General features: G+C 42.5%; 1 protein-coding gene across 38 annotated transcripts; it reads right to left on the bottom strand.

Moving 5' to 3' along the window:
- Positions 1-200: 200 nt before the first annotated feature.
- Positions 201-20355, bottom strand: LOC118396006 (uncharacterized). 38 transcript variants are annotated; one of them, XM_052466482.1, is made up of 23 exons: positions 19847-20248; positions 19102-19250; positions 17340-17435; positions 17031-17103; positions 14336-14427; positions 13740-13877; positions 13392-13516; positions 13244-13260; positions 13001-13100; positions 12658-12752; positions 11435-11538; positions 11250-11322; positions 11085-11156; positions 8025-10955; positions 6555-7359; positions 5867-6332; positions 5389-5715; positions 5197-5244; positions 5053-5100; positions 1255-5004; positions 988-1113; positions 687-840; positions 201-441 (listed from the first exon to the last, which is right to left on the bottom strand). In XM_052466482.1, exons 1-23 carry the CDS (start codon positions 19875-19877, stop codon positions 332-334), a joined length of 9930 nt encoding a protein of 3309 aa, XP_052322442.1. In that variant the 5' UTR covers positions 19878-20248; the 3' UTR covers positions 201-331. The 38 variants fall into 38 exon arrangements, with proteins under 38 accessions (XP_052322442.1, XP_052322441.1, XP_052322440.1 ...); XM_052466481.1 differs by lacking the exons at positions 5053-5100; positions 5197-5244 and adding exons at positions 5149-5196; positions 5341-5388 and having other exon boundaries at positions 1255-5052; positions 5437-5715; XM_052466480.1 differs by lacking the exon at positions 5053-5100 and having other exon boundaries at positions 1255-5052.
- Between the last annotated feature and the right edge of the window lie 2768 nt (positions 20356-23123).

Genomic DNA, 23123 nt, shown 5'->3' with positions numbered 1-23123 from the left:
TATAGAATTGTTGCACAACATGAGCTCATGGGCACTCATGAAGTGTTTGATTAGATTTTGAAAACATTTACATTGATGTCAGAGTGATTAGAGGGACAATGGAGTGCAGAGTACCAGGCAGTTAGTACGTTTGGTAGGCTACTAATGACCATCGGCAGCATCAGAGCGGGAAGCCTAGTTACTGTGACTAACCAGTCAAGTGGAATTTGACTGTGGTCATGACTGGTGACTGCCAGTGTGGGAGTAATATGGTCACCGCCCTAACAGCCCTAGTCGTCACCACACATCTAAAGTAGCCATCGTAAAGGTTCTTACAAGCGCATGAATAAGCTCACCGTGCATTCTCTTTTAGCTTCCGGCTGTCTCTGTAGTGCAACAGCCATTTCCACTTCCCTTTTTTACTCAATCCCTCCAGGAAACCAGACATTTTCTTCATGTTGCCTGAGAGAGAGCGAGAGTTACTCAGCGATTCGCACATTCCATGCAATGTTGGGAGGGGACATAGCCTGGTCCCAGATCTGTTTCTTGCCAAACATGAGCCATAAGAGTCGGCATGATGACAAACTGATCTGGGACCAGGCTAGGGACATCCTAGTTGCTTGTAGAGATAACCGCTGTGAAAACATAATAACATTTAGAAAATGCACTTTTTATATCTTCTCTTGCAAATAGAGAAGCGTCCATACTGAGACTGAGTGTGTGCAGAGCTGCTCCCTCAAACACCACGAAACCGCCTTTGCTGAAGAGTTCTTGGTGGGTCAGGTTCACGATGTCATCAGGACGGTCAATACCAGCAAACAACACATTCTGAGACTTCTTCAACTCAAGCAAGTGAGGGACCTGAGGGTAGAACAGAAATCTCAAAATGACGATGTAATGACAAAGTATACCGATTCAAAAGGTTGGATTTCGAACCTGGATTGGTTATTAATTTTCCGGGAGTTTGAGATACTTTTTATAAGTCTACAATGGGTATAACAGTCTTACCTCACAAATGTGTTGAGCGATATCTTCGTTCCTTAAGATGATGTGTAGAGGGGATGAGGGACTATCCCTTCCAAGGCAGAATTGATACTGTTCTACTGCAATGTGGCCCTCTGCTTCTAACAGCTCCTACAAAATTAAAATGCTTGTTTGTAAACGTGGCGGAATAATTAATTTTGGCTTTCATTAATTGTACTAATGGTTTTCATAGACTAGTCCCAGTTCTGTTTGCACTGCATTGGCTAACGTTTTTTTCTACATTCATCTTACCTTCGTCTCTCTGAAGAATGGGTCAGATGATGTCACCAGTATGTAGAATCTGAACTTGTTCTTACATGACTGTCTCACAACAGAGTTCAGATTATCATGCAGGCTGTCATACATGTCCTCCTTCATCTGCCCACAGAAGTCTTTGTCTTTGCTTGGAGCTCGAGACTTTGGCGAACTGTTTCTCTTTGCGTCTTCTCTCTTGAGTCTCTCAGTTCTGGATGGGTATTTTTTGCCTGCACAGACCTCAGTCATCATAGCATGGTACACCCTGAAACTATCCACAACCAGATCTGAAACTTGCGTCATCTCACTGCCCTTTGAACAGGAAAGTTTCTTAAGATGCTGAGGTTCTCCATCTGTTTCTTCAGGCATAGCCATCCTTTCAGGCATATCCACTCTGATCTTTTGTCCTGCAAGTGATGGTATCGCCTCCCAGTGCTCCTCGGAGCCGTCCTGATCCTCCTGTAGACTGGAAAAGTGCACTGTCACAGCCGGGCTACTGGTGGCAGCTCTTTCTTCTCCGTTTGACCTGCGGTGTCTCGATCGGATGTACCTGCTGCTGCTACTACTCTTACGTTTTAGCATCTGGTTCATTCTCTCTGAGAAGATGAGGGTCTCCAGATCCATAGATGACTGAGTAAGATCAGATTCATCAGCGTTATGTGTATCATCCCACCTCTTGGAGAACTCCAGAAAACTGCTCAAGCCCTGTCTGTTCGAGTCACTGTGCATGCTTGCTGTAGGTTTTAAAACTGGATAGTTTTCATAGGTGATTCTGTTTCCTTTGTGATCCAAAACGGTAACTAAGCGTGGCTTTGCCACTGAGGAGTCTTCTTCCTTGGTCATATCCATCTGGCTGCCACTCCTCTTAGCCCTACAATACTTTAACCACTCCTGTTGGTTCTCTTCCATATGGGAAAGTAGTTTGTCCGATTCTTCAGACTGGATGGTGACTGACGAGGAAGTGCCTTGCTTGTTGAAGTCCAAAACCCCATCAAATTCCCTTTGCTCCCATTCCTGAGACTGGCGTAAAGAGTTGATGAATTCAAGTCTTGTTTTATTTAACCGGAATTTACTTCTTAAATGTTTGTCATCTGATATCCAATTGGTCTCTAAACTGGATTCAATGTTGTCTTTATCTACAGAAGGTGCCTCATTTTCACCCATAACATCCTCATTTTCACCCATAACATCCTCATTTTCACCCATAACATCCTCATCATCAGCCATAACATCCTCATAATCTTGCAAAACTGCAATCTGTCTCATCTCTGTGGCATACTGTGTGTTATAAGGGTGAGCATTAGTGTTTGAGCGGACAGGGGTATCGTTTTGTTTGCTTTTTAGGACATCTGAAGACATAGAGTCAATATCTGTTTGTCCTTCTTCCCAGTTGTACTGTCCTCTGCTGTCCTCACTCTTGGAGACATTCACAATCATGGCAGGTTTCTGGCTGTTTGGCTGGGGCTGAGTAAAACTGTGCACTGAAAGGTTCTGAGAAGCTGCTGTAGGTCCACTGCCCACTGGAATACTCAGACGGGTGGACTGTAGGATGAGCTCACTTAAGGCAGGACGCAAGCAAGTCTCTCTTTCTAAAGCAATTTCACTAAAGTTCCCAGTTAATGTTGTTTCATTGGACAGGACTTCCGGGTGGATTGATGGCACAGAGAAGGCAGCTTTCTCTGTTAAGGAACAGTGGGTGTTGGGAAACGAGTACGAGAAACTATGCAGCGAATGGCGATTTGAATGAGCATGCAGGCCTGGTTCAACAGCGGCAAGTCGCGTATTCGAATATGGATCGTAATCGCTTCTTTCCTTTAAAGAAGATGAGGGAGTGTTGAGAGGTGTGCTAGTGGCGATTGGGTTCTTGCGAGGATCAGCCAATACTTGAGAGAACCGATTATCAATGGCTTCCAGATGATTTGGTTTGTTATTGTAGCTGGATTTATGCAGATTGTGCAACCCAGTAGCAGCCCTAACTTTATAGAGACTAAGACTTGGTTCATGATGATCCTTTTCATTTTCAATGAGCGCAAGACCACTATCGAGGTTGGGACTGTTGGTGTCTTTCGCATTAGGCAACAAAACAGTGTTTGGTGTGTGATGGTCATAAGGAAGTCCTGGAACGAAAGGTGGCTCGTCTTCTGTAGGAGTTGGGCATCTGCTGTAACCTTCCCCAGTGCTGAGGGGTTTGCTGACCCCATCGGCATCACAGATGGCCAAGGAGGCACTGCAGATGTCAGGAATGGGGATGTAACCATACAGCACCTCATCCACAGTTGGGCATCGACTGACAGATTCTGTTCCCTTTGAAAATATTTTTGCTAGCAGTTCACCTGATAACACATTAGCACTATCACAGACTGTGATCAGTGTCTCTTTCTGACTTGGGGGAGAATCATGCACCTCTGTGTGATTGATATCCTGGCTATTCTTCTCTACTCCAATAAATGGTATTTCTACTCCAATAAATGGAATTTCTACCTGACCTTGCGCCATATCTGATGCCTCACCTATTGAATGTAGAACATCTGTGTGTGCGATGTCTTCCCTGGGAATCAGTGGTATTTCTACCTGACCTGTCAGTCTTTCTAATGTCTCGTCTTGAGAATGTTGGGACCCTGGCGGGAACGTTGTGGAACTTTGAGTTGTGACATCATCAGATTTACTCTGACCCTGCATCAATTCTTTTCCCTGTTCTTTAGTTTGTACATCAGCCTCATTTATTTCATGTTTAGCCACTCCTAAAACATTATTGGGCTGAATGAGTGTGTCAAACTCGCCTACAAAAGGCATGTTCCCATCGCATACTGGAAATACTTGCGTGGGCAGTACATCTTTACATTTAATCTCACCATGCATCTCTGGCAGTACTCTGCTAGTCCCAGCAGAAACATCTCCACCCTGCCCCATTGGTAGTTCCTCATCCGTGGAACCATTTATATCATGCACTACAGTGGGTTCTACGTCTATGTACAGCTTGCCATTACATTTCACAGGTCGTGTCGTATCTCTCAGATCATTTCCACCATGCACCACTGCCAGTGTTGCTTTTTGGGAATCATTTTCAGTATGTGATATCTCTGGTAGTGTCTCAGCCACAGACGTGTTCCCATCACACACCACAGGTGGTGTTTTATCTCCTGAATCTTCTCCACAAATCACCACTGGTAGGGTCTCGTCTCTAGTATCATTCCCATCCTGCATTGCAGTTTGCACCTGGTCTTTGGTGTTTCCATAATCTCTGGGAACATTTTCACTGTGCACTGCTTTGAGTGCCTTATCGTTATCAATGAAATCCTTCCCAACATGCACAGCAGTTTGTGCTTTAGTGATTTTCTTGTTTGTGGTATCTTTCCCAGCATGCACTGCTTCTGGTTTTGCTGCTTTAACAGAATCCTTCACGTTGTGATCTACTTTGTGCATCTCCTCTTTTGACTCACTGCCATCACAGATGACAACGTGAGCCCCATCTCTGGCTTCATTTGCATTACGCTCAACTGTGTCAGCCATATTGGCAGCATCACCATCCATCTGCACTTCTGTGCATGGCATTGTTTTGACTGAATCGTTATCTTTAAGTTGTTGCTCCTTATTGACATCCTTAGAGCCCATGGTTTTAAGACACACTGCGTTTGGTTCTCCATCACCCGTCATCTCCTCCTCCTTTTGGAGGAGCTTTTTGTTGTTGCCCTCCAAAACCTGAGCAGTTTGAGTCTCCAGGAGCTTTTTGTTGTTGCCCTCCAAAACCTGAGCAGTTTGAGTCTCCAGGAGCTTTTTGTTGTTGCCTTGTAAAACCTGAGCAGTTTGAGTCTCCAGGAGCTTTTTGTTGTTGCCCTCCAAAACCTGAGCAGTTTGAGTCTCCAGGAGCTTTTTGTTGTTGCCCTCCAAAACCTGAGCAGTTTGAGTCTCCAGGAGCTTTTTGTTGTTGCCTTCCAAAACCTGAGCAGTTTGAGTCTCCAGGAGCTTTTTGTTGTTGCCTTCCAAAACCTGAGCAGTTTGAGTCTCCAGGAGCTTTTTGTTGTTGCCCTCCAAAACCTGAGCAGTTTGAGTCTCCAGGAGCTTTTTGTTGTTGCCCTCCAAAACCTGAGCAGTTTGAGTCTCCAGGAGCTTTTTGTTGTTGCCCTCCAAAACCTGAGCAGTTTGAGTCTCCAGGAGCTTTTTGTTGTTGCCTTCCAAAACCTGAGCAGTTTGAGTCTCCAGGAGCTTTTTGTTGTTGCCCTCCAAAACCTGAGCAGTTTGAGTCTCCAGGAGCTTTTCTTGATGAATGTACACACTTGCTGCCTGTTCACACAAAAGTATATACGATCGATCACTTTCCAAAGTTCTTTCGTAAGGGGACACACCATTTTGGAGGGTACCCTTGCTGTCATTCTCATGGTTGTTGGTTTCATAGTCTTCATCATCACCCAGGTCACTGGATTTTTCTGACATCATGCTGTCCACACGGTCTCTGTAAACCTGTAGAGAAAGAGAACACAAAGATAAACCATTCATCATTGCAACAACAACAAAAAGTCTACAAAAGATTTATTGGAAAAACATATAATATATAATAATAATATAATAAATATATATGTGGTTTAAATATATAATATATTTGTTTTCCAACCTTTAACTCAACACCTGTACTTTGTTTTGGACAAGAGATGGTTTCCTTGTGCAGGCCAGTTGCTGGTAGGTATGATGGATGATTTTTCAAATCTATTCTCCGCTTAGACTCTGTGTCTAGAGAGTCTAGCACAGTTGAGGTTGTTTTCATTGAAAGGTCCAATACCTCAGCTTCCAGGCTTAATGGTTGTGCTTTTTTTTGACCCATTTTACTAAGGTCCAAAACGTCAGGTTCTGGTATCCTGGAGAGGGCTATATAAGCAGCGGAACTTGTCTTGGTCCCAGGTGGCACCTGGGCTGGTACCATTCCATGAGCCACGTCTATAGAATCCTTTTTTTCCAAACATGTTAGACTTGAGTCTGCCTGGCAGAACCTCGCAGTGGACCTGCTGTAGAAAAGACCTATCCACATGTGGATGATGAGCTGAACCTGTTCCTTTGTGTCCTTAATGTCAAAATCCCATGGGCTGTACGGAGAGGGAGTGCAGAGGGATGAAGGGAAAGGACAGAGAAAAATCAGAGTTTTAATTTGCAATTCCAGTCAAACAATTAGTCGACCACTGTGAGTAATATAGTATCAGCTTTTGGTCTCTAGCAAACTCTTCAGTTATCCTTTCTTCTAGCTACTGTATGCATAACTAATCAAACTGAAGACATTAGTATTTAAGTTAGTGATTGTAAGTACATACCCATGTAGGGCTCTAATAACTGTTTTATCCTTAGGGTCGTTGGTAAACTTGCTGTCTGAATTGAAGTTATAGTTTTCCTTCCACAGCCTTGTCACTTGAACTGAGCCATCTTTTTCAATGAACCGCCGGAAGCGATGGAACTTCTGCCTGCACCCGATTCCCCTGCTCAGGGATTCCCGAGCCAATCCCGGTTCCTTCCTGTTCTGGTCCTTCTGCTGACACAGGAAGGCCCGTAGTGTTTGAGTTCCGTCAGCAAAGATATCCTTGCGATGTTGCTGAAGTCCCTCCGAAATGGGGACTTGAACGATTGAACCTGACAAACCCAATAGTAGAGAGGATGGCGGCAATGAGTATGAATGCTCTTGTGAGACTAACACAACCCGCTCCCCACTCCCCACCACCAGCCCCTTGGGTGACAGAGACTGAGGGGGGAGTTTAAGCCTAGCAGCAGAAGGGTGCTTCAGCAGAGCAGGAAGGACAAACTCTGGCTCACCATCTGGATCATGAGGAGAGATGCCATCTTTGACACTGTTGTCACTTATCACCAAACTTGGGTGGTCATCTTGTTTTTCAAGAGCCTTTGTGTCTGACTGTTGTTCCAGTACCTTGTCATTACTGGTACTGCGAGCCAAATCGGCCAATAGGGCCAGAGACTCTGCAGGTGGGCACGATACAGCGCTGGCACCTTCGCAGGGCCTACCCCTACTGACAACACGGCTGAGATCCGGGTCAAGTGTCACTAGTTGGGAGGATATAGCTACTGTCTCCCTTTCTAAAGCAGCTGGTGAGCGATAATGCAACCACCCTGTAGAAACAAAAGACACAAAGGAGCGCATGGTGATGATCAATAACTACATGGCTGTAAAGCAGTCCCCCTGCATGCAAATTGTTTAGTAAAGATCTTTATTTTATTTTTTTTACTTTTTTGAAGATGATAATGTTTTTCTTGTAATAGTAAGAAATATCCTCGCCAACCCACTGAACCTAATTTTAACACCATCTGTAATAGATGCAACGTTATGTTCAACAGGGGGACCGCAGCAATAGGGGAGCTAGCCAATCAACACACAGCAAGAAGAGTCAGAGGCGCCAGCAAGAGGTCCCAGATCTGTTTGTGCTGTCTTGCCACGAGCGTTACAATTACCATAGGGGATGGCACAAACTGATCTGGGACCAGGCAAGCAAGAGGCCATTAGCACGTTACTTCAGAATGCCGCTTTGCAGTTCAGATGAAGAAGGAAATATAGAATCGGAATCTTCAGGAATTCAAGACAACCAGATTATTTCAGGGCATATTTCAACATTTCAGCGCATATATTAACTGTAATCACAAGTCAATGATGAAAAACATTGCTATCTAATTTAGCATTTGGTTTAATGAGAACAAAATAAAATCCATCTGCATGTTCTGTTATTTGCATGACATGTGAAGTTCACAACAACCACGAACTTCCCCCAAAAGAAACTTACATTTTTTCCTAATGGAGTCTGCGTGCTCGTGTTTCTTTTTGAATGGTCTCCTCTGACTCGCCAAGATGACTGTTGTTGAAGGTGAGCTAGGCAAAGCCTCAGACGTTTGGTCAGATGTGGCTTGAGGTGGGACCAGGTCCAGTCTGCTCTGAATGTCTTTCTTTAATGGAATATCACTTTTTTCTGGAGATTTGTGTGCATCATTATTCAACTCCGTAGGAGTCAAGCCTAATGCTAGTGCAAACTTTGGGTCTAGGCCAAATGTCTGTTCCTTTGCAACATCAACAGCACCTGTGGTTCTGTCTGAGTTGGCTTTGTTGATATTAACATTTTCCATTTCATCCATGCCAGGAGTATCAGCCTTGCTTTTCTTGTTCACGGGTGATGTTTGATCTTCTGGAGCAGGATTGATGGGTTTATTCCTCTTTCCCCCTCTTGAAAGGACTGTCTTTAGTTGACTGAGGGATATTGCGACATATTGACGCTTTTTTTTGTGTTTTCCTGAGGAAGGAGAATCCGTGTCTTTGTTCAGGAGCAGTTCTGAGGGATTCAGAGAGGCCATCTTGCCTACATCAGCCATTTTGACCTCATGCAGACTGTCTTTACTGTCTAACATCCCTATGGGAAAATCTTTGCTCTCATCTGACTTGTTCAACTCTAGGTTAGGTCCATCTCCTGTTTCTATGGGTTGGGGGACTTTGATACAAGCTTCAACCATCATCTCGTCAGCACATTGTTTGTGATCTAACACTTTCCCCTTAACTTTCAAAGATTCTATATCCTTGGCGATAACTTCTGAACCGTGAGGGACAAAAATTCTACCACATTCGGAGATGATTGCCTTCAAGTCCCATCGTTCGGTCTTCTTTTTCAAAGGATGGTCGTCATGAATCAAATCCATACTTTCTTTATTTCTCAATGGGTGATAGTGGATTAAATCCTTGCTTTTCATTTTCAATGGGGGATCTTGGATCAAATTCATCAATTCTCTTGGCATTTTCAATGGGTGAACTTGAGTTACATCCATCTTTTCCTTCTTTTTCAATGGGGGATCTTGGATCAAATTCATCAGTTCTCTTGGCATTTTCAATGGGTGAACTTGGGTTACATCCATCTTTTCCTTATTTTTCAATGGGGGATCTTGGATCAAATTCATCAGTTCTCTTGGCATTTTCAATGGGTGAACTTGGGTTACATCCATCCTTTCCTCCTTTTGCAATGGGTTAACTTTAATTAAATCCATCATTTCCTTCCTCTTTTTCAATAGGTAGACTTCACTTGAATCCATACTTTCCATGTCCTCTTTTTCTTTCTCTTCAAAGTCAGCCACTGTAGACCTCAAGATCCTTTTACACAATCCGCTAAATCTATGACGTTTCCTTGGCCGTTTCCTCCAATCAGATATAGAGGAATGACTGACCTCTGTGGGTTTTGAAGGCTGATTGGCCTTGCCACGTTGTCCATTGAGAGCACTCCCGCCCTTATCCTGTACTTTGGCGCAAGGCAAACTGGAGGAGTTATTTGTGGTGGACTCAGTGTGAGGAAAAACGGTTGCAGTTCTTTCAGTGGCAGTGATGACTAACACTGTTGGGAGGTTACCTGATGCAGGTGAGGTTGAAACCTCTGTCACCTCTGTAACCTTTTTCATCACTCTCATACTGGCTATCCCAAAAGCCTTTGCCGACACTGCAAGCTGGGAAAGATCAGAGGGAACCTCCTCTTGCACCTCCTTCTGAGGCAAAGTTTTCATATTATCCTCTACGCCTGCCTCTGGTGCCTTGCTGTTGGGCTTGGTCGCCAGGGCCGGACTAGGTTTCCTCAAGACCTCTGCAGAGACTGGAGGCTGTGAAACACCAGAGGGCATATCCTTTTGCACCTCCTTCAGGTACAAGTTAGTCTCTTCCTTCGCTACTCCTACCTCTGGTGCGTTGCAGTCTGCCTTGCCCAATGCTGCCAGGTCAGCTTTCCTCAAGACCTCTGCAGAGACTGCAGGCTCTAAAAAATCAGAATGCACCTTTTCTTGTACATCAACTTCAACCTCCTCTGGGATCAAACTTGTCCCTTCATCCTCTGTTCTTACCCTTGGTGCATTACAGTCAGCCTTGGTCTTCCCAGGTTTTTCAGAGTCATCTGCCGACACAGAAGGCTGAGAAAGATCAGAGGTGAGCTTCTCCGGCACCTCTTTTGGAGGCAAAGTTGTCCCTGGTGCTTTACTGTGTGCCTTGTTCAAGCCAGGTTTCGCAAAATCCTCTGCAGGGATTAGAGGCTTGCTAAGATCAGAGGGCAACCTTTCTTGCACTTCCTTCGAAAGCAAGTTATTCCCTTCCTTTACTGCTTTGTCTGGTGCATTACTGTCTTCCATAGTCTTACCAGGTTTATCAAATTCCTCCATTGACACTGCAAGTGCTTTACTAAAGTCTGCCGCTGTGTCAGCTGTGTCTCCTGGGGACTTTCCCCCTGACTGCTGCTCCTCTGGGCCACCCAGACTAGCAGGACTCATAGGGGACCCCTCTGGAGATGACAGACAGTAGTAGACATCATCATCCGGCTCATCTCCTCGCTCCTCTCGCCCTGCCAACAGAAGCTCCGTGGCTCTGGACACCGACAGCTCAAAGGAGCCCGGCTGGTGGAAATAAGATTTGAGACGTTTCCATCCCATCTCAGTCCACTTGGGGGCGGAGTATAGGTATTTGAGGGCGTCCGGAACATCAAACTGATCTGGGAAGATGCTGGCCTCCCTGGATGGACTGGTGGTAAGCCCAGGGTGGATGAGGGAAGCGTAGCTCTGGATATGCTGCTCTAGTAAACCACGTAGCTCCCCGCTTGGTGAAGGGAGGCACTTTTCCACCTCTGTCTCTGCGTAGTTCAGTGCAGGCACCACCTGGAGGCACTCTGGTGAGAGGAAGGGCTTCTTTGAGCAGACCTTGGTGTCTGTGGTAAAAAACAACAACAAAAAAAACAATGGCATTACATAAAGATACATTACAAAAGATTAGATAAAAATCACTACTGTATACAAGGTATTAAGTGTTCGCAAATTAAAGTTGGCCACACACACACCTCTATGTATAGCTCTGGAGTCTGGAAACACAAACATCCCCTGCAATACCTCTGGCTTACTGGACCCAGTATCTGGAAATATACAATTATAATGTCATGTTAGAAGCTAAATATCTATCTACAATATCTAAATACAGTATGTTGTGTATACAGGTTCTGTCTTACCTTCATATGTGAGGAAGTGAGATGAATGTAACAGTATAAGAAAACCATTATCATTCAGTTGTATTGTGAGGGCCTGTTAGTAAGAAAAATATAATTCATTTGAATCACAGTCTGACACGGCAACAACATACTGCATTCCGTTCTTTCAATAGTCCGTGAGCCATTTAAAAACAATGAAAGCTCACCAGGTCTTTCTCCTTGAGGCCCTGTGTGAGCTGAGAGAGAGAGGTGTCTTCAGCCTCACTGGGTGAAAGCTCATACAGACTGCAACCCATTCCTTCCAGGGACACTGAAAAACAGTACAACTCAATATAATAAAGTACTCCTAGTGTGCAAAGTTAGTTATTACAAGAAAATACAAAATACAGAAAAAAAAGGTGATAATTTAGACATTCAGCATTCCATGGTAAAGAACGAAAAATAAATCTGTGTAAAGCTAATATAATATGCCATTTAGCAGAAGCTTTTATCCAAAGTGACTTACAGTCATTGCGTGCATACATTTCATGTATGGGTGGCCCCGGGAATCAAACCCATAATCCTGACGTTGCAAGCGTCATGCTCTACCACTGAGCCATACACACTCAATAAATGACACTGCTCAAACAAAATGCTATCAAAATGATACCCCTTTTGAGTACATTTACAAACATTCTTCGGGATCGGTGTCCCTTCCACGGGACGGTTGAGCTAACGTAGGCTAATGCGATTAGCATGAGGTTGAGCTAACGTAGGCTAATGCGATTAGCATGAGGTTGAGCTAACGTAGGCTAATGCGATTAGCATGAGGTTGAGCTAACGTAGGCTAATGCGATTAGCATGAGATTGTAAGTAACAAGAAAATTTCCCAGGACATAGACATATCTGATATTGGCAGAAAGCTTACATTCTTGTTCATCTAACTGCACTGCAATTTACAGTAGCTATTACAGTGAAATAATATCATGCTATTGTTGGCAGAGAGTGCACAATTTTGAACATGAAAAGTAATTAATAAACAAATTAGGCACATTTTGGCAGTCTTGATACAAAATTTTGAACAGAACTTCAATGGTTCATCGGATCAGTGTGAAACTTTGCACATATACTGCTGCCATCTAGTGGCCAAAATCGAAATTGCACCTGGGCTGGAATAATTATGGTCTTTCTCTTGCATTTCAAAGATGATGGTACAAAAAAATACAAAAGAACTGTTGGTTCAGTCTTTGTATTACAGATCTATCGTGTTTTATTCTCCTTTCACATTTCCACAAACTGCAAAGTGTTTCCTTTCAAATGTTATCACGAATATGCATATCCTTGCTTCAGGGCCTGAGCTACAGGCAGTTAGATTTGGGTATGTCATTTTAAGTAAAAATTGAAAAAAGGGGCGGATCCTTAAGAGGTTTAATTTTAAACATGACTGTACCTTCACCGGAGAAACAGGTTTCAAATATAGCCTTCGGTAATTTCTGCCTCAGGTCTGACATTTGAATTGCTCCGTCAACTGACATCATTGTTGGACTGCAAATCAACCAAAAGGAAGGAAGTGTGATTCATGTGACATTCTCAAGTTATGTTACCACATGAAAACAGAATAAAATGGGGAGGTACTGAAATGTGCTTTTAGATTTTCCCGTTGCGTTTTTCAATGGTGTGCCCTACTGAACACGACCCACATCAAGTCATTTGGAGATCGATTTAGAAGATATTTTTTAAAGTCATATCATAGGGAGAGACAGTACACCTTCACAGGGTTGCATTGAACTTACAGTTTAGCTGGGATTAGGGGTCCTGTGCTGGACTTCAGACCCACATGGTAGATCTGAGAGCTGATTTGGAGCTGGCCCCTCCATGGATAGTAGTGAAAGACTGTAATCGCATTCCATTACCATTATCATAACATTATCCAAAAGCACCAGTGCAGTGTTACAATACACACAAAAAGTCAAATTCATATGGATAACACACTAGGCAAAGACACATTGATAAGTAGCCATCAGTTCATTGCTCACCTGTTTTTTCTTCCTCACTAAAAAGACAGGGAGACATATTTATTTTATTAATCAAGATAACAGTTTAATTCCTTTTTTCACCTAATATTTTCTATTGAGCATAATGTCGTTTGTGACAAACCCCACGAGGGGAAAGAGGGAAGTGTACCTTTTCTCCTTCTCCTCTGATGCGGGTGTCTTGGTATCCCAATAGGAGAAAGCCACGATAGCGAATGGGCAGACCTGGCTGGGAGGCTGGACTGCCCCTCCAACAGGCAGCTCATACATGTAGTACTGCAAAGACCAACACAAATCTCGTCAGCTTTGCTATTGTGTTGTATTTATCACTACTGTATCTGCAGGTGTATTTCATCAACTTTGCTAAATGCCTGTGGCAAAAAGACGAATAATACATAATTACATTTTTTCGTTAGAGGTAGCTTACTAAATAACTGAAGGCAACATAACACACCATGTGAGAGGGACGGATGATGGTGGAAGGAGGGAGGAGTCTCACCTGTGTTCTCTCGAAGGCCAGGAAGGAGCTGGTGTTGGCTGACACAGAACTGAGCTGCTCTGATACATGACAGTCAAACCCATTAGAGGGAGAGGTGTAGTTTACTGTGTAGTTCTCAGTCACTTCTCTGACCCTGCCCTTTAGAACCCCACAAAAAAGACAGAGAATTAAATTGCAGGCCCTTTCAACTTATCAATCAAATATATTTATCAGCAGTCGTCCCAAATAGCTTTACAGTAACCCGGGCCCAGACCGCAAACAGAAGCAGACGCAGTGGCCAGGAGGCAGAAACCTCAAGAGAAACCTTTGGGGGAAAGGAAGTTACCCAACTGTGAGGTTACCCAACATTATGACCCGGTGGCCGGTTCTGACTAGAGGGAGTACAGCTACGACCGGAAGTGTTTTTTGTAGCAGGTTAGGAGAACTTACGCAATAGGTTACGATAATTAACGTGGCAGGTTAGGAGATTTAGGTTTAAGGTTAGGAAAAGGGTAACTGTTTAAAATGCTCTCATAACCAGCTACAAAAAGGTACTTCCGGTCGTAGCTGTACTTCCTCTAGTCAGCACCCCTATTGCCCTGCTACTGTGTAAATACCTTGGTGAGCCTGATGATTGCGATGTATCCAGACTTCCCGTGGTACCAGCGGTTTAAGTCCAGGCAGTCCGAGTACTTGGACACGTACACACCTGAGTTAAACAAGAACATTCACACCATTGACAAGTTTGTTTCCACAGCAAGAACATGGGGTGGTGAGTGTTCCAGTATCCCCCCTCCTCTTTCTGATGAAACCAAAACAGCAAGAACATGGGGTGGTGACTGTTCCAGTATCCCCCCTCCTCTTTCTGCTGAAACCAAAACAGCAAGAACATGGGGTGGTGACTGTTCCAGTATCCCCCCTCCTCTTTCTGATGAAACCAAAACAGCAAGAACATGGGGTGGTGACTGTTCCAGTATCCCCCCTCCTCTTTCTGCTGAAACCAAAACAGCAAGAACATGGGGTGGTGAGTGTTCCAGTATCCCCCCTCCTCTTTCTGATGAAACCAAAACAGCAAGAACATGGGGTGGTGACTGTTCCAGTATCCCCCCTCCTCTTTCTGATAAAACCAAAACAGTAAGAACATGGGGTGGTGACTGTTCCAGTATCCCCCTCCTCTTTCTGATAAAACCAAAACAACAAGAACATGGGGTGGTGAGTGTTCCAGTATCCCCCCCTCCTCTTTCTGATGAAACCAAAACAACAAGAACATGGGGTGGTGAGTGTTCCAGTATCCCCCCTCCTCTTTCTGATAAAACCAAAACAACAAGAACATGGGGTGGTGAGTGTTCCAGTATCCCCCCTCCTCTTTCTGATAAAACCAAAACAACAAGAACATGGGGTGGTGAGTGTTCCAGTATCCCCCCTCCTCTTTCTGATAAAACCAAAACAACAAGAACATGGGGTGGTGAGTGTTCCAGTATCCCCCCTCCTCTTTCTGATGAAACCAAAACAACAAGAACATGGGGTGGTGAGTGTTCCAGTATCCCCCCTCCTCTTTCTGATAAAACCAAAACAACAAGAACATGGGGTGGTGAGTGTTCCAGTATCCCCCCTCCTCTTTCTGATAAAACCAAAACAACAAGAACATGGGGTGGTGAGTGTTCCACTTTGAAGAATCTCAAATATAAAATATATTTTTTATCTGTTTAACACTTTTTTTTGGTTACTACATGATTCCATTTGTGTTATTTCATAGTTTTGACATCTTCACTATTATTCTACAATGTAGAAAATAGTAAGAATAAAGAAAAACCCTTGAATGAGTAGGAGTGTCCAGACTTTTGACTGGTACTGTATAACTGAATGTAAGCATACGTTTAAGATCTATAGGAGAACAATTAAGTGAGAAATTTAGAAGAAGCTGTGAAACTTCACACTTTACTTTTTTTATTTTATTTTTTAGGTTTAGTGGTTTTACAGTTCCAACACTGCATAATGTAACTGAGGTGGTTTGGCAGAATTGGCGCCACATGCACATAATGAACTCGTTGGCTCGCTAAGCGAATGCCTAAGCTTTAGCACAGCAGGCGAACACTGTCTTGTGGCACACAGGTACATTCTATAGATATGTGATTAGATGTTCTCTTTCCTTATGATTTAATCTAACCAAAGAAACCTGTGTCACGTTGATTAACCTACACGTGACGAAACAGGAAGTTGAAGGACATAAGAGGTGACAAGTGAAGAAACAATATGTGAGTAAAAATGGCTGACAAAAAGTACTATTATACTTACTGCTACAGAGGGGAAAAAACACTTCACGTCTGACAGGGCTTCTATGGTGACCTCATAAACATCTAGATCTGTAAACTTGGAACATGATGAAACAGTCTACACAAGGACTTTGACCACTGTTTCCTTCCTCCATAACTATGGCAGTTATCGCAATCTGAGCCTAGTAAAAAAAAAAAACTAGCAGACTTTGTCCAACTGTAGATAATCTTCCACCACCCTCCCCCTTTTCCACTAGGGCCTGCAACCGAACACAGCTTGGCTCACTATGTAACCTGAAGTAACAGAGATTTCTAGTGAGGAATTATAACTTCAAACAAAGAAAGATATTTACCAGAGTTTCATTGTATGTATGTTCAGAGCTAAACTCTCATAACATAATATTCTGTCGATAAAGTAGACTCCTCCCTCATTCCTCACTTTCATTCCAATGAGGTAAAATCTAATTTCTACATCATTCAAACATTTTTACTGCAGGCCCCTAAGTATAGACTAATGTTAAATATCTGGTCCTAGCAAACACTACTGGTCTCTCCTTCCACTTTCTCTTTACACTATCATGTACGTAAAGCCGTTTCACTTTCAAAAGCAGGACAATTGACCAAACATGTACTGAAACCGAACACCTGAAACAGTACACCATTATCCTAGTAAGACAACTTATTTCAATCTCACGACTTATGTTTAGCCATATCGTCCACACTCAGATGGAATTAGTTTAGGTTCGTTCTAGAGACTACTCCATGTCATGTAGTGTGTGAGTTGCCTCTATATTTAACATGTAAAAGCTTATAAATGCTCCATTGTTTAGATGAGGCCTTGTTCGGTAATATGAAAAAGGTTTCAGTAGAAATAGATCAAACCAGTTTTTCTCATATTTCCTTACCCCAAGACAGGTTGTTCTTGTTTTTATCGAGGCGTTATTGTCCTAGTGTATTTAACTCCTGTGCTGTGGAACTCAAAACCCAGGCGTCTTGTCTGATATCTCGTTATTTACACAATATGGCGCAGCTCATTTACCCTCTGAAGGATCTCCAAGTGTGGTACATGTGCTGTGTCCAGGGACAACACCAGTTTCTCCCACTCTATTTGCCTTAAAAATAGAAGAATATTGTTTATTAGCAATTGGTAACTTGATTACAAGGTTTTGAGGTCGTTTTCTATGACACAGTTAGATAAGGGTTTCTCCGTAAAACATTTTTTTGGGGAGAGAATACATTGTGTGTGTGTGTGTGTGTGTGTGACTTTACGTTTTCTACAGAAATAGAGATGTATGAATGACTATAAACATTATTGTGAGATATACATTGAAATGTTTATTTTGTTAACCTTATTTTCGTCGTCAAACAGCAAGAAGCCATAGGACTCCTCCATTTCTTCCTCTGTGTATCCCATGTCTCTCCTCTTTGTTCGGAAAGCCTCATACTGTCAAACAACAAGTAATAGTTTAGCCTCTCAAATATAATAAAAATTGTATTTGTTACATGCACCGAATAAAACAAGTGTAAACTTTAACGTGAAATGCTTACTTACGAGCCCTTTCCCAACAATGCAGATTTAAAAAATAAGAAAAATTAAAACTGATGACACAAATTAAAATAGAGGAATAAAATACACAAGAATGGAGCTATATACAGGAAGTACCAGATCAATGTGGAGCTATATACAGGAAGTACCAGATCAATGTGGAACTATATACAGGAAGTACCAGATCAATGTGGAGCTATATACAGGAAGTACCAGATCAATGTGGAGCTATATACAGGAAGTACCAGATCAATGTGGATCTATATACAGGAAGTACCAGATCAATGTGGATCTATATACAGGAAGTACCAGATCAATGTGGATCTATATACAGGAAGTACCATATCAATGTGGATCTATATACAGGAAGTACCAGATCAATGTGGATCTATATACAGGAAGTACCAGATCAATGTGGATCTATATACAGGAAGTACCAGATCAATGTGGATCTATATCCAGGAAGTACCAGATCAATTGTGGAGCTATATACAGGAAGTACCAGATCAATTGTGGAGCTATATACAGGAAGTACCAGATCAATTGTGGAGCTATATACAGGAAGTACCAGATCAATTGTGGAGCTATATACAGGAAGTACCAGATCAATTGTGGAGCTATATACAGGAATTACCAGATCAATTGTGGAGCTATATAGAGGAAGTACCAGATCAATGTGGAGCTATATACAGAAAGTACCAGATCAATTGTGGAGCTATATACAGGAAGTACCAGATCAATTGTGGAGCTATATACAGGAAGTACCAGATCAATTGTGGAGCTATATACAGGAAGTACCAGATCAATTGTGGAGTTATATACAGGAAGTACCAGATCAATTGTGGAGTTATATACAGGAAGTACCAGATCAATTGTGGAGCTATATACAGGAATTACCAGATCAATTGTGGAGCTATATAGAGGAAGTACCAGATCAATGTGGAGCTATATACAGAAAGTACCAGATCAATTGTGGAGCTATATACAGGAAGTACCAGATCAATGTGGAGCTATATACAGGAAGTACCAGATCAATGTGGAGCTATATACAGAAAGTACCAGATCAATTGTGGAACTATATACAGGAAGTACCAGATCAATGTGGATCTATATACAGGGAGTAGCAGGACCAGATCAATGTGGAGCTATATACAGGGAGTAGCAGGACCAGATCAATGTGCAGGGGTACAAGGTATTGAGGTAGATATAGGTAGGGGTAAAATGACTAGGCACCAGGATAGATAATAATAAGAGTAAAACATTTAAATACTGATATTAAGTTAAATTACTTTATGTTGTAAATATGTACTTAATGAATTAAGGGGCAGCACAAAATGACTTAAGTAATACACATATATACTATCAAGTATTACACAGATATGTAACAGTACATATACTAATTACGCAGATATTATCATGAAATAGTACATATACTATCCTGTACTAAGTATTGCACAGATACTATAAACTGGACTCTATGGGCAGAGTCAGGGCCGGGGTACCGTACACCAAGGAGTAAGCCAGGGTTGGCCAATTTTACCATGTACTGTAGTGAAATACTGACCCGTTCCTGCAGAGTAGCATTGTTTATCAAGAAAGCAGAGTTGTATCTGAAAGACTGCTTAGACTCCTTGTACATGTACGAGTTTTGCAGTGGAGGCCGAATGCTGTTGTCGAAGTTTTTCGAACCTGGTAGCACAGGTACCAACACACCTGGAGGTTGCAACAGGAACAAGGTTAAAAAGTGACTACTGTGGAGTTACAAACTCGTTCTGTTTTTACCAAAAGGTGCCATGCATTTTATCTTCTATTCTATGCATATTATATTTATAACTACCATACTGATATATTCTATTCTATGCATATTGCATTTATAAATAACACATTGATCATTTCAATTATTGTTTTCTATACCATTCTATTTAATTATATACTAGGTGTCTTGCATTTTCAACAACCTTATTGATTATATTCTACATATATATTTTGAGGTAGGTCTAACATTGGTGAGCATACTGTTAAAAAACAATATAAAAAGATGTATGCGACAACAAAGAAACGTCTCGCCCATGTGAACGAACACATGATTCTCACTGCTAATGGCAGTCAACTTCTTTCGACCAGTATGCGCACTTGATAAAATACTTTAAACGGTAAATACTGTAATCCTTTAGGCTAAACTAAAACAAACTATATATGACTAAAACCAATATTGTCGAGTTGTTAAAATGTTAAATTATGAATAGTAACCATAATAGAAAAGTGATAGAACATTGTGATAGACCAAAAAAAAAAAAACTCGACGTCACCTTCTCTCACGGCACCATTATCGCTTTCCATGGTTGGAAATGTATTAAATCAGTCTGTCTCTATTTCTCTGGGCTTTTGCGGGCCACCTCTGTCTTCCATGGACATTTCGACACTTAATTTCTCTATTCCAAGGAAAATGTTGCCAGTCCATATGAGCGATTTGGCGCAATCTTCGTGCCAAAATCAAATCTCAACATTGTCAGTGAGTTTGGTAGGCTGAGGAAAAATATGTTGCAACCAGGAAGTAAGAAAGAGCACAAGGAAAAACTTCGCCATTAGAACACATTTCGATATTTTGTGTTTTTTTCTGAGTTTATGCTCAGATATGTTTTACATATATCTTATATATAATGACCAAACAATGTAATCCTAACTAAACGTGAAGTATTGCTTCCAAAAAAGAAACAGAAACTTAGCTATAACTACCTGCATCCATTTCGAGACTGCTTCGCTTTCATTTCTTCACTCGCCTACCGCTAGTAGACGCATTTATGGAAGCCCATTCCCTCCACCCCCACAAAAAATATCTGACTACGAGTTATGAGATAATAAGTCATAATTATAAAATATTAACTCATAATAATAATATACTAAGTAATAATTATGAGATAGTAAGTCATTATTTTGACATCTGTATCACATTAATCCAATGTGCACTTTGCATCAGGCCCTTCTCAACTTTCACGGGTAACCTTATGTATATCCTATTGTTGATCACACGTGTGTGTCTCTGTGTGTGTGTGTGTGAGAGAGAGAGTTTGTGGTGGTATTTTTCCATATTAATGTATCAGAGATTTATGTTGAAGTGAGTTGGTGCCTGCTTGGTGACATCAGATTTAAAGACAATTTTCACAATTTAGGGATCTGATCAGTATTGTTGATGTAAATTGCATGCTATAGAAGGTTTCAGACACATCTTTTAATTTGTTTTTGAGAAACTTGCCCCAACAGCAATTTACTTCCTGGGCCTCATTCAGGAGATACAGGGCATCCCAAAATAATTAACAAAGGCTCCAAAAACACCCAAATACATATTTATTCAGACTGAAAAGCTCTCTGTATCATGATGCAGGTCTTTAGATGTTGTACACATGAAATTGTGTCATGCCAAACTTTATCCACAAGGGCTTTTCTTTATTTTTACAATTTTCTACATTGTAGTATAATAGTGAAGACATCAAAACTATGAAATAACACATATGGAATCATGTAGTGACCAAAAAAGTGTTCAACAAATCAAAATATATTTTAGATTTGATGACAGCTTTGCACACACTTGGCATTCTCTCAACCAGCTTAACCTGGAATGCTTTTCCAACAGTCTTGAAGGAGTTCCCACATATGCTGAGCACTTGTTGGCTGCTTTTCCTTCACTCTGCGGAACTGATACAGACCAGAAACAGCTTTGCCGCCCTGGATCTAGAGGTTCTGGCGCCGTCGTCCGTGGTGGCTTCCCAATCAAGATCGGATCCGGAGGTACCTACGTCTTCATCCTCGGCTTAGTCTACCTCTCCGGTGGCTTCTACCTCGGGTTCAGATCCTCGTAGCACCTAGCCTCACCAGGCCGTGAGGCTGCCTGAGAGACCGGCCCATTCAACATCACCAGCTGTCCTCATAGGCAGCTCTATGGTGAGAAACATCTCGGTCCCCAAGGCAAAAACCCTGTGCTACCCAGGAGCACGAGTACAGGACATAACAAGGCTGCTTCCGACTGTTCTCCCACAGATGCCGGGAGCTGCCACTGTCGTAGTCCATGTGGGGTCAAATGACATCAGGAGGGGTAGCTCGGAACATCTGAAAATGGATTTTAAATAACTAATTTTAGCATTAAAAGACTCCAAAAAATGGCCAATCATTTCGGTCCAGTACCATTGTTGGGCCGCGGGTGTGAAAGATTCAGTAGACTGATGGCATTACACATCTGGCTGAAAGACTACTGTAGCTCTGCTGGAGTCACTTTTATTGACACCTTCTGGAAACAGAAGATACTCTACAGGAATGACGGAGTCCATCCAAGTGATCTTGGCTCCTGGACTCTGTCCACGCATTTCAAGGCTGCATTGAAACACTGCAGTAAGTGATCCGAGACCAGCTCAGTTAATCCTTACCATTGTGACAATGAGTCATCATAAAGCTGCATCAAATGTACATGATCTTAGGGGCATTGGCAAACACAATGTAAGTCATTTAATTTATGTACCCCTAATTGCACCGAATACATCTGTTTATCCTACAGCTATTGTAAGCAGTAATCAAGCCTATAAACCAGAGTTACACTGTTAGCACTGAGGCGGTGTGCAATAGTAGGAAGACCACTTTATGCAGCTCACCCTGCACTATCAGTTCCAATGTAAATAACATGAGTAAGTATACCATTGTAGACTTACTCATTCCGCTTCGCTCCACAGGTAGTATCACATTTTCATTTCATTTCATTACAGCACAACGGTTTGATTTGTTTGATCGTAGCTAGCTACATAGCTAGCTACATAGCCGTCTTTGTATCAAAGATAATTGTGTAGTCTAGAGCGATTTTCTAGGTTAGCTAGCCAGCTATTGTCGTTCTTTTAACGCAACGTAACGTAATCAACACTGCTAGCTAGCCAGCTAGCCCCCGAATAGCAGCACTGTAGAAACTATTACACTCAACGGAACGACTTGATTAGTGTAGTGTCAACAACGCAGCCACTGCCAGCTAGCCTACAAAGTCAACAACGCAGCCACTGCCAGCTAGCCTACTTCAGCAGTACTGTATCATTTTAATCATTTTAGTCAATAAGATTCTTGCTACGTAAGCTTAACTTTCTGAACATTCGAGACGTGTAGTCCACTTGTCATTCCGAACTCCTTTGCATTAGCGTAGCCTCTTCTGTAGCCTGTCAACTATGTGTCTGTCTATCCCTGTTCTCTCCTCTCTGCACAGACCATACAAACGCTCCACACCGCGTGGCCTCGGCCACCCTAATCTGGTGGTCCCAGCGCGCACGACCCACGTGGAGTTCCAGGTCTCCGGTAGCCTCTGGAACTGCCGATCTGTGGCCAACAAGGCAGAGTTCATCTCAGCCTATGCCTCCCTCCAGTCCCTCGACTTCTTGGCACTGATGGAAACATGGATCACCACAGATAACACTGCTACTCCTACTGCTCTCTCTTCGTCCGCCCACGTGTTCTCGCACACCCCGAGAGCTTCTGGTCAGCGGGGTGGTGGCACCGGGATCCTCATCTCTCCCAAGTGGTCATTCTCTCTTTCTCCCCTTACCCATCTGTCTATCGCCT

The sequence above is a fragment of the Oncorhynchus keta genome, chromosome 17 (genome assembly GCF_023373465.1).
Source record: "Oncorhynchus keta strain PuntledgeMale-10-30-2019 chromosome 17, Oket_V2, whole genome shotgun sequence".
Lineage (NCBI taxonomy): Eukaryota > Metazoa > Chordata > Actinopteri > Salmoniformes > Salmonidae > Oncorhynchus > Oncorhynchus keta.
Note: the sequence above shows the minus strand (reverse complement) of the source record. Positions and strands in the feature narration are given on the sequence as shown.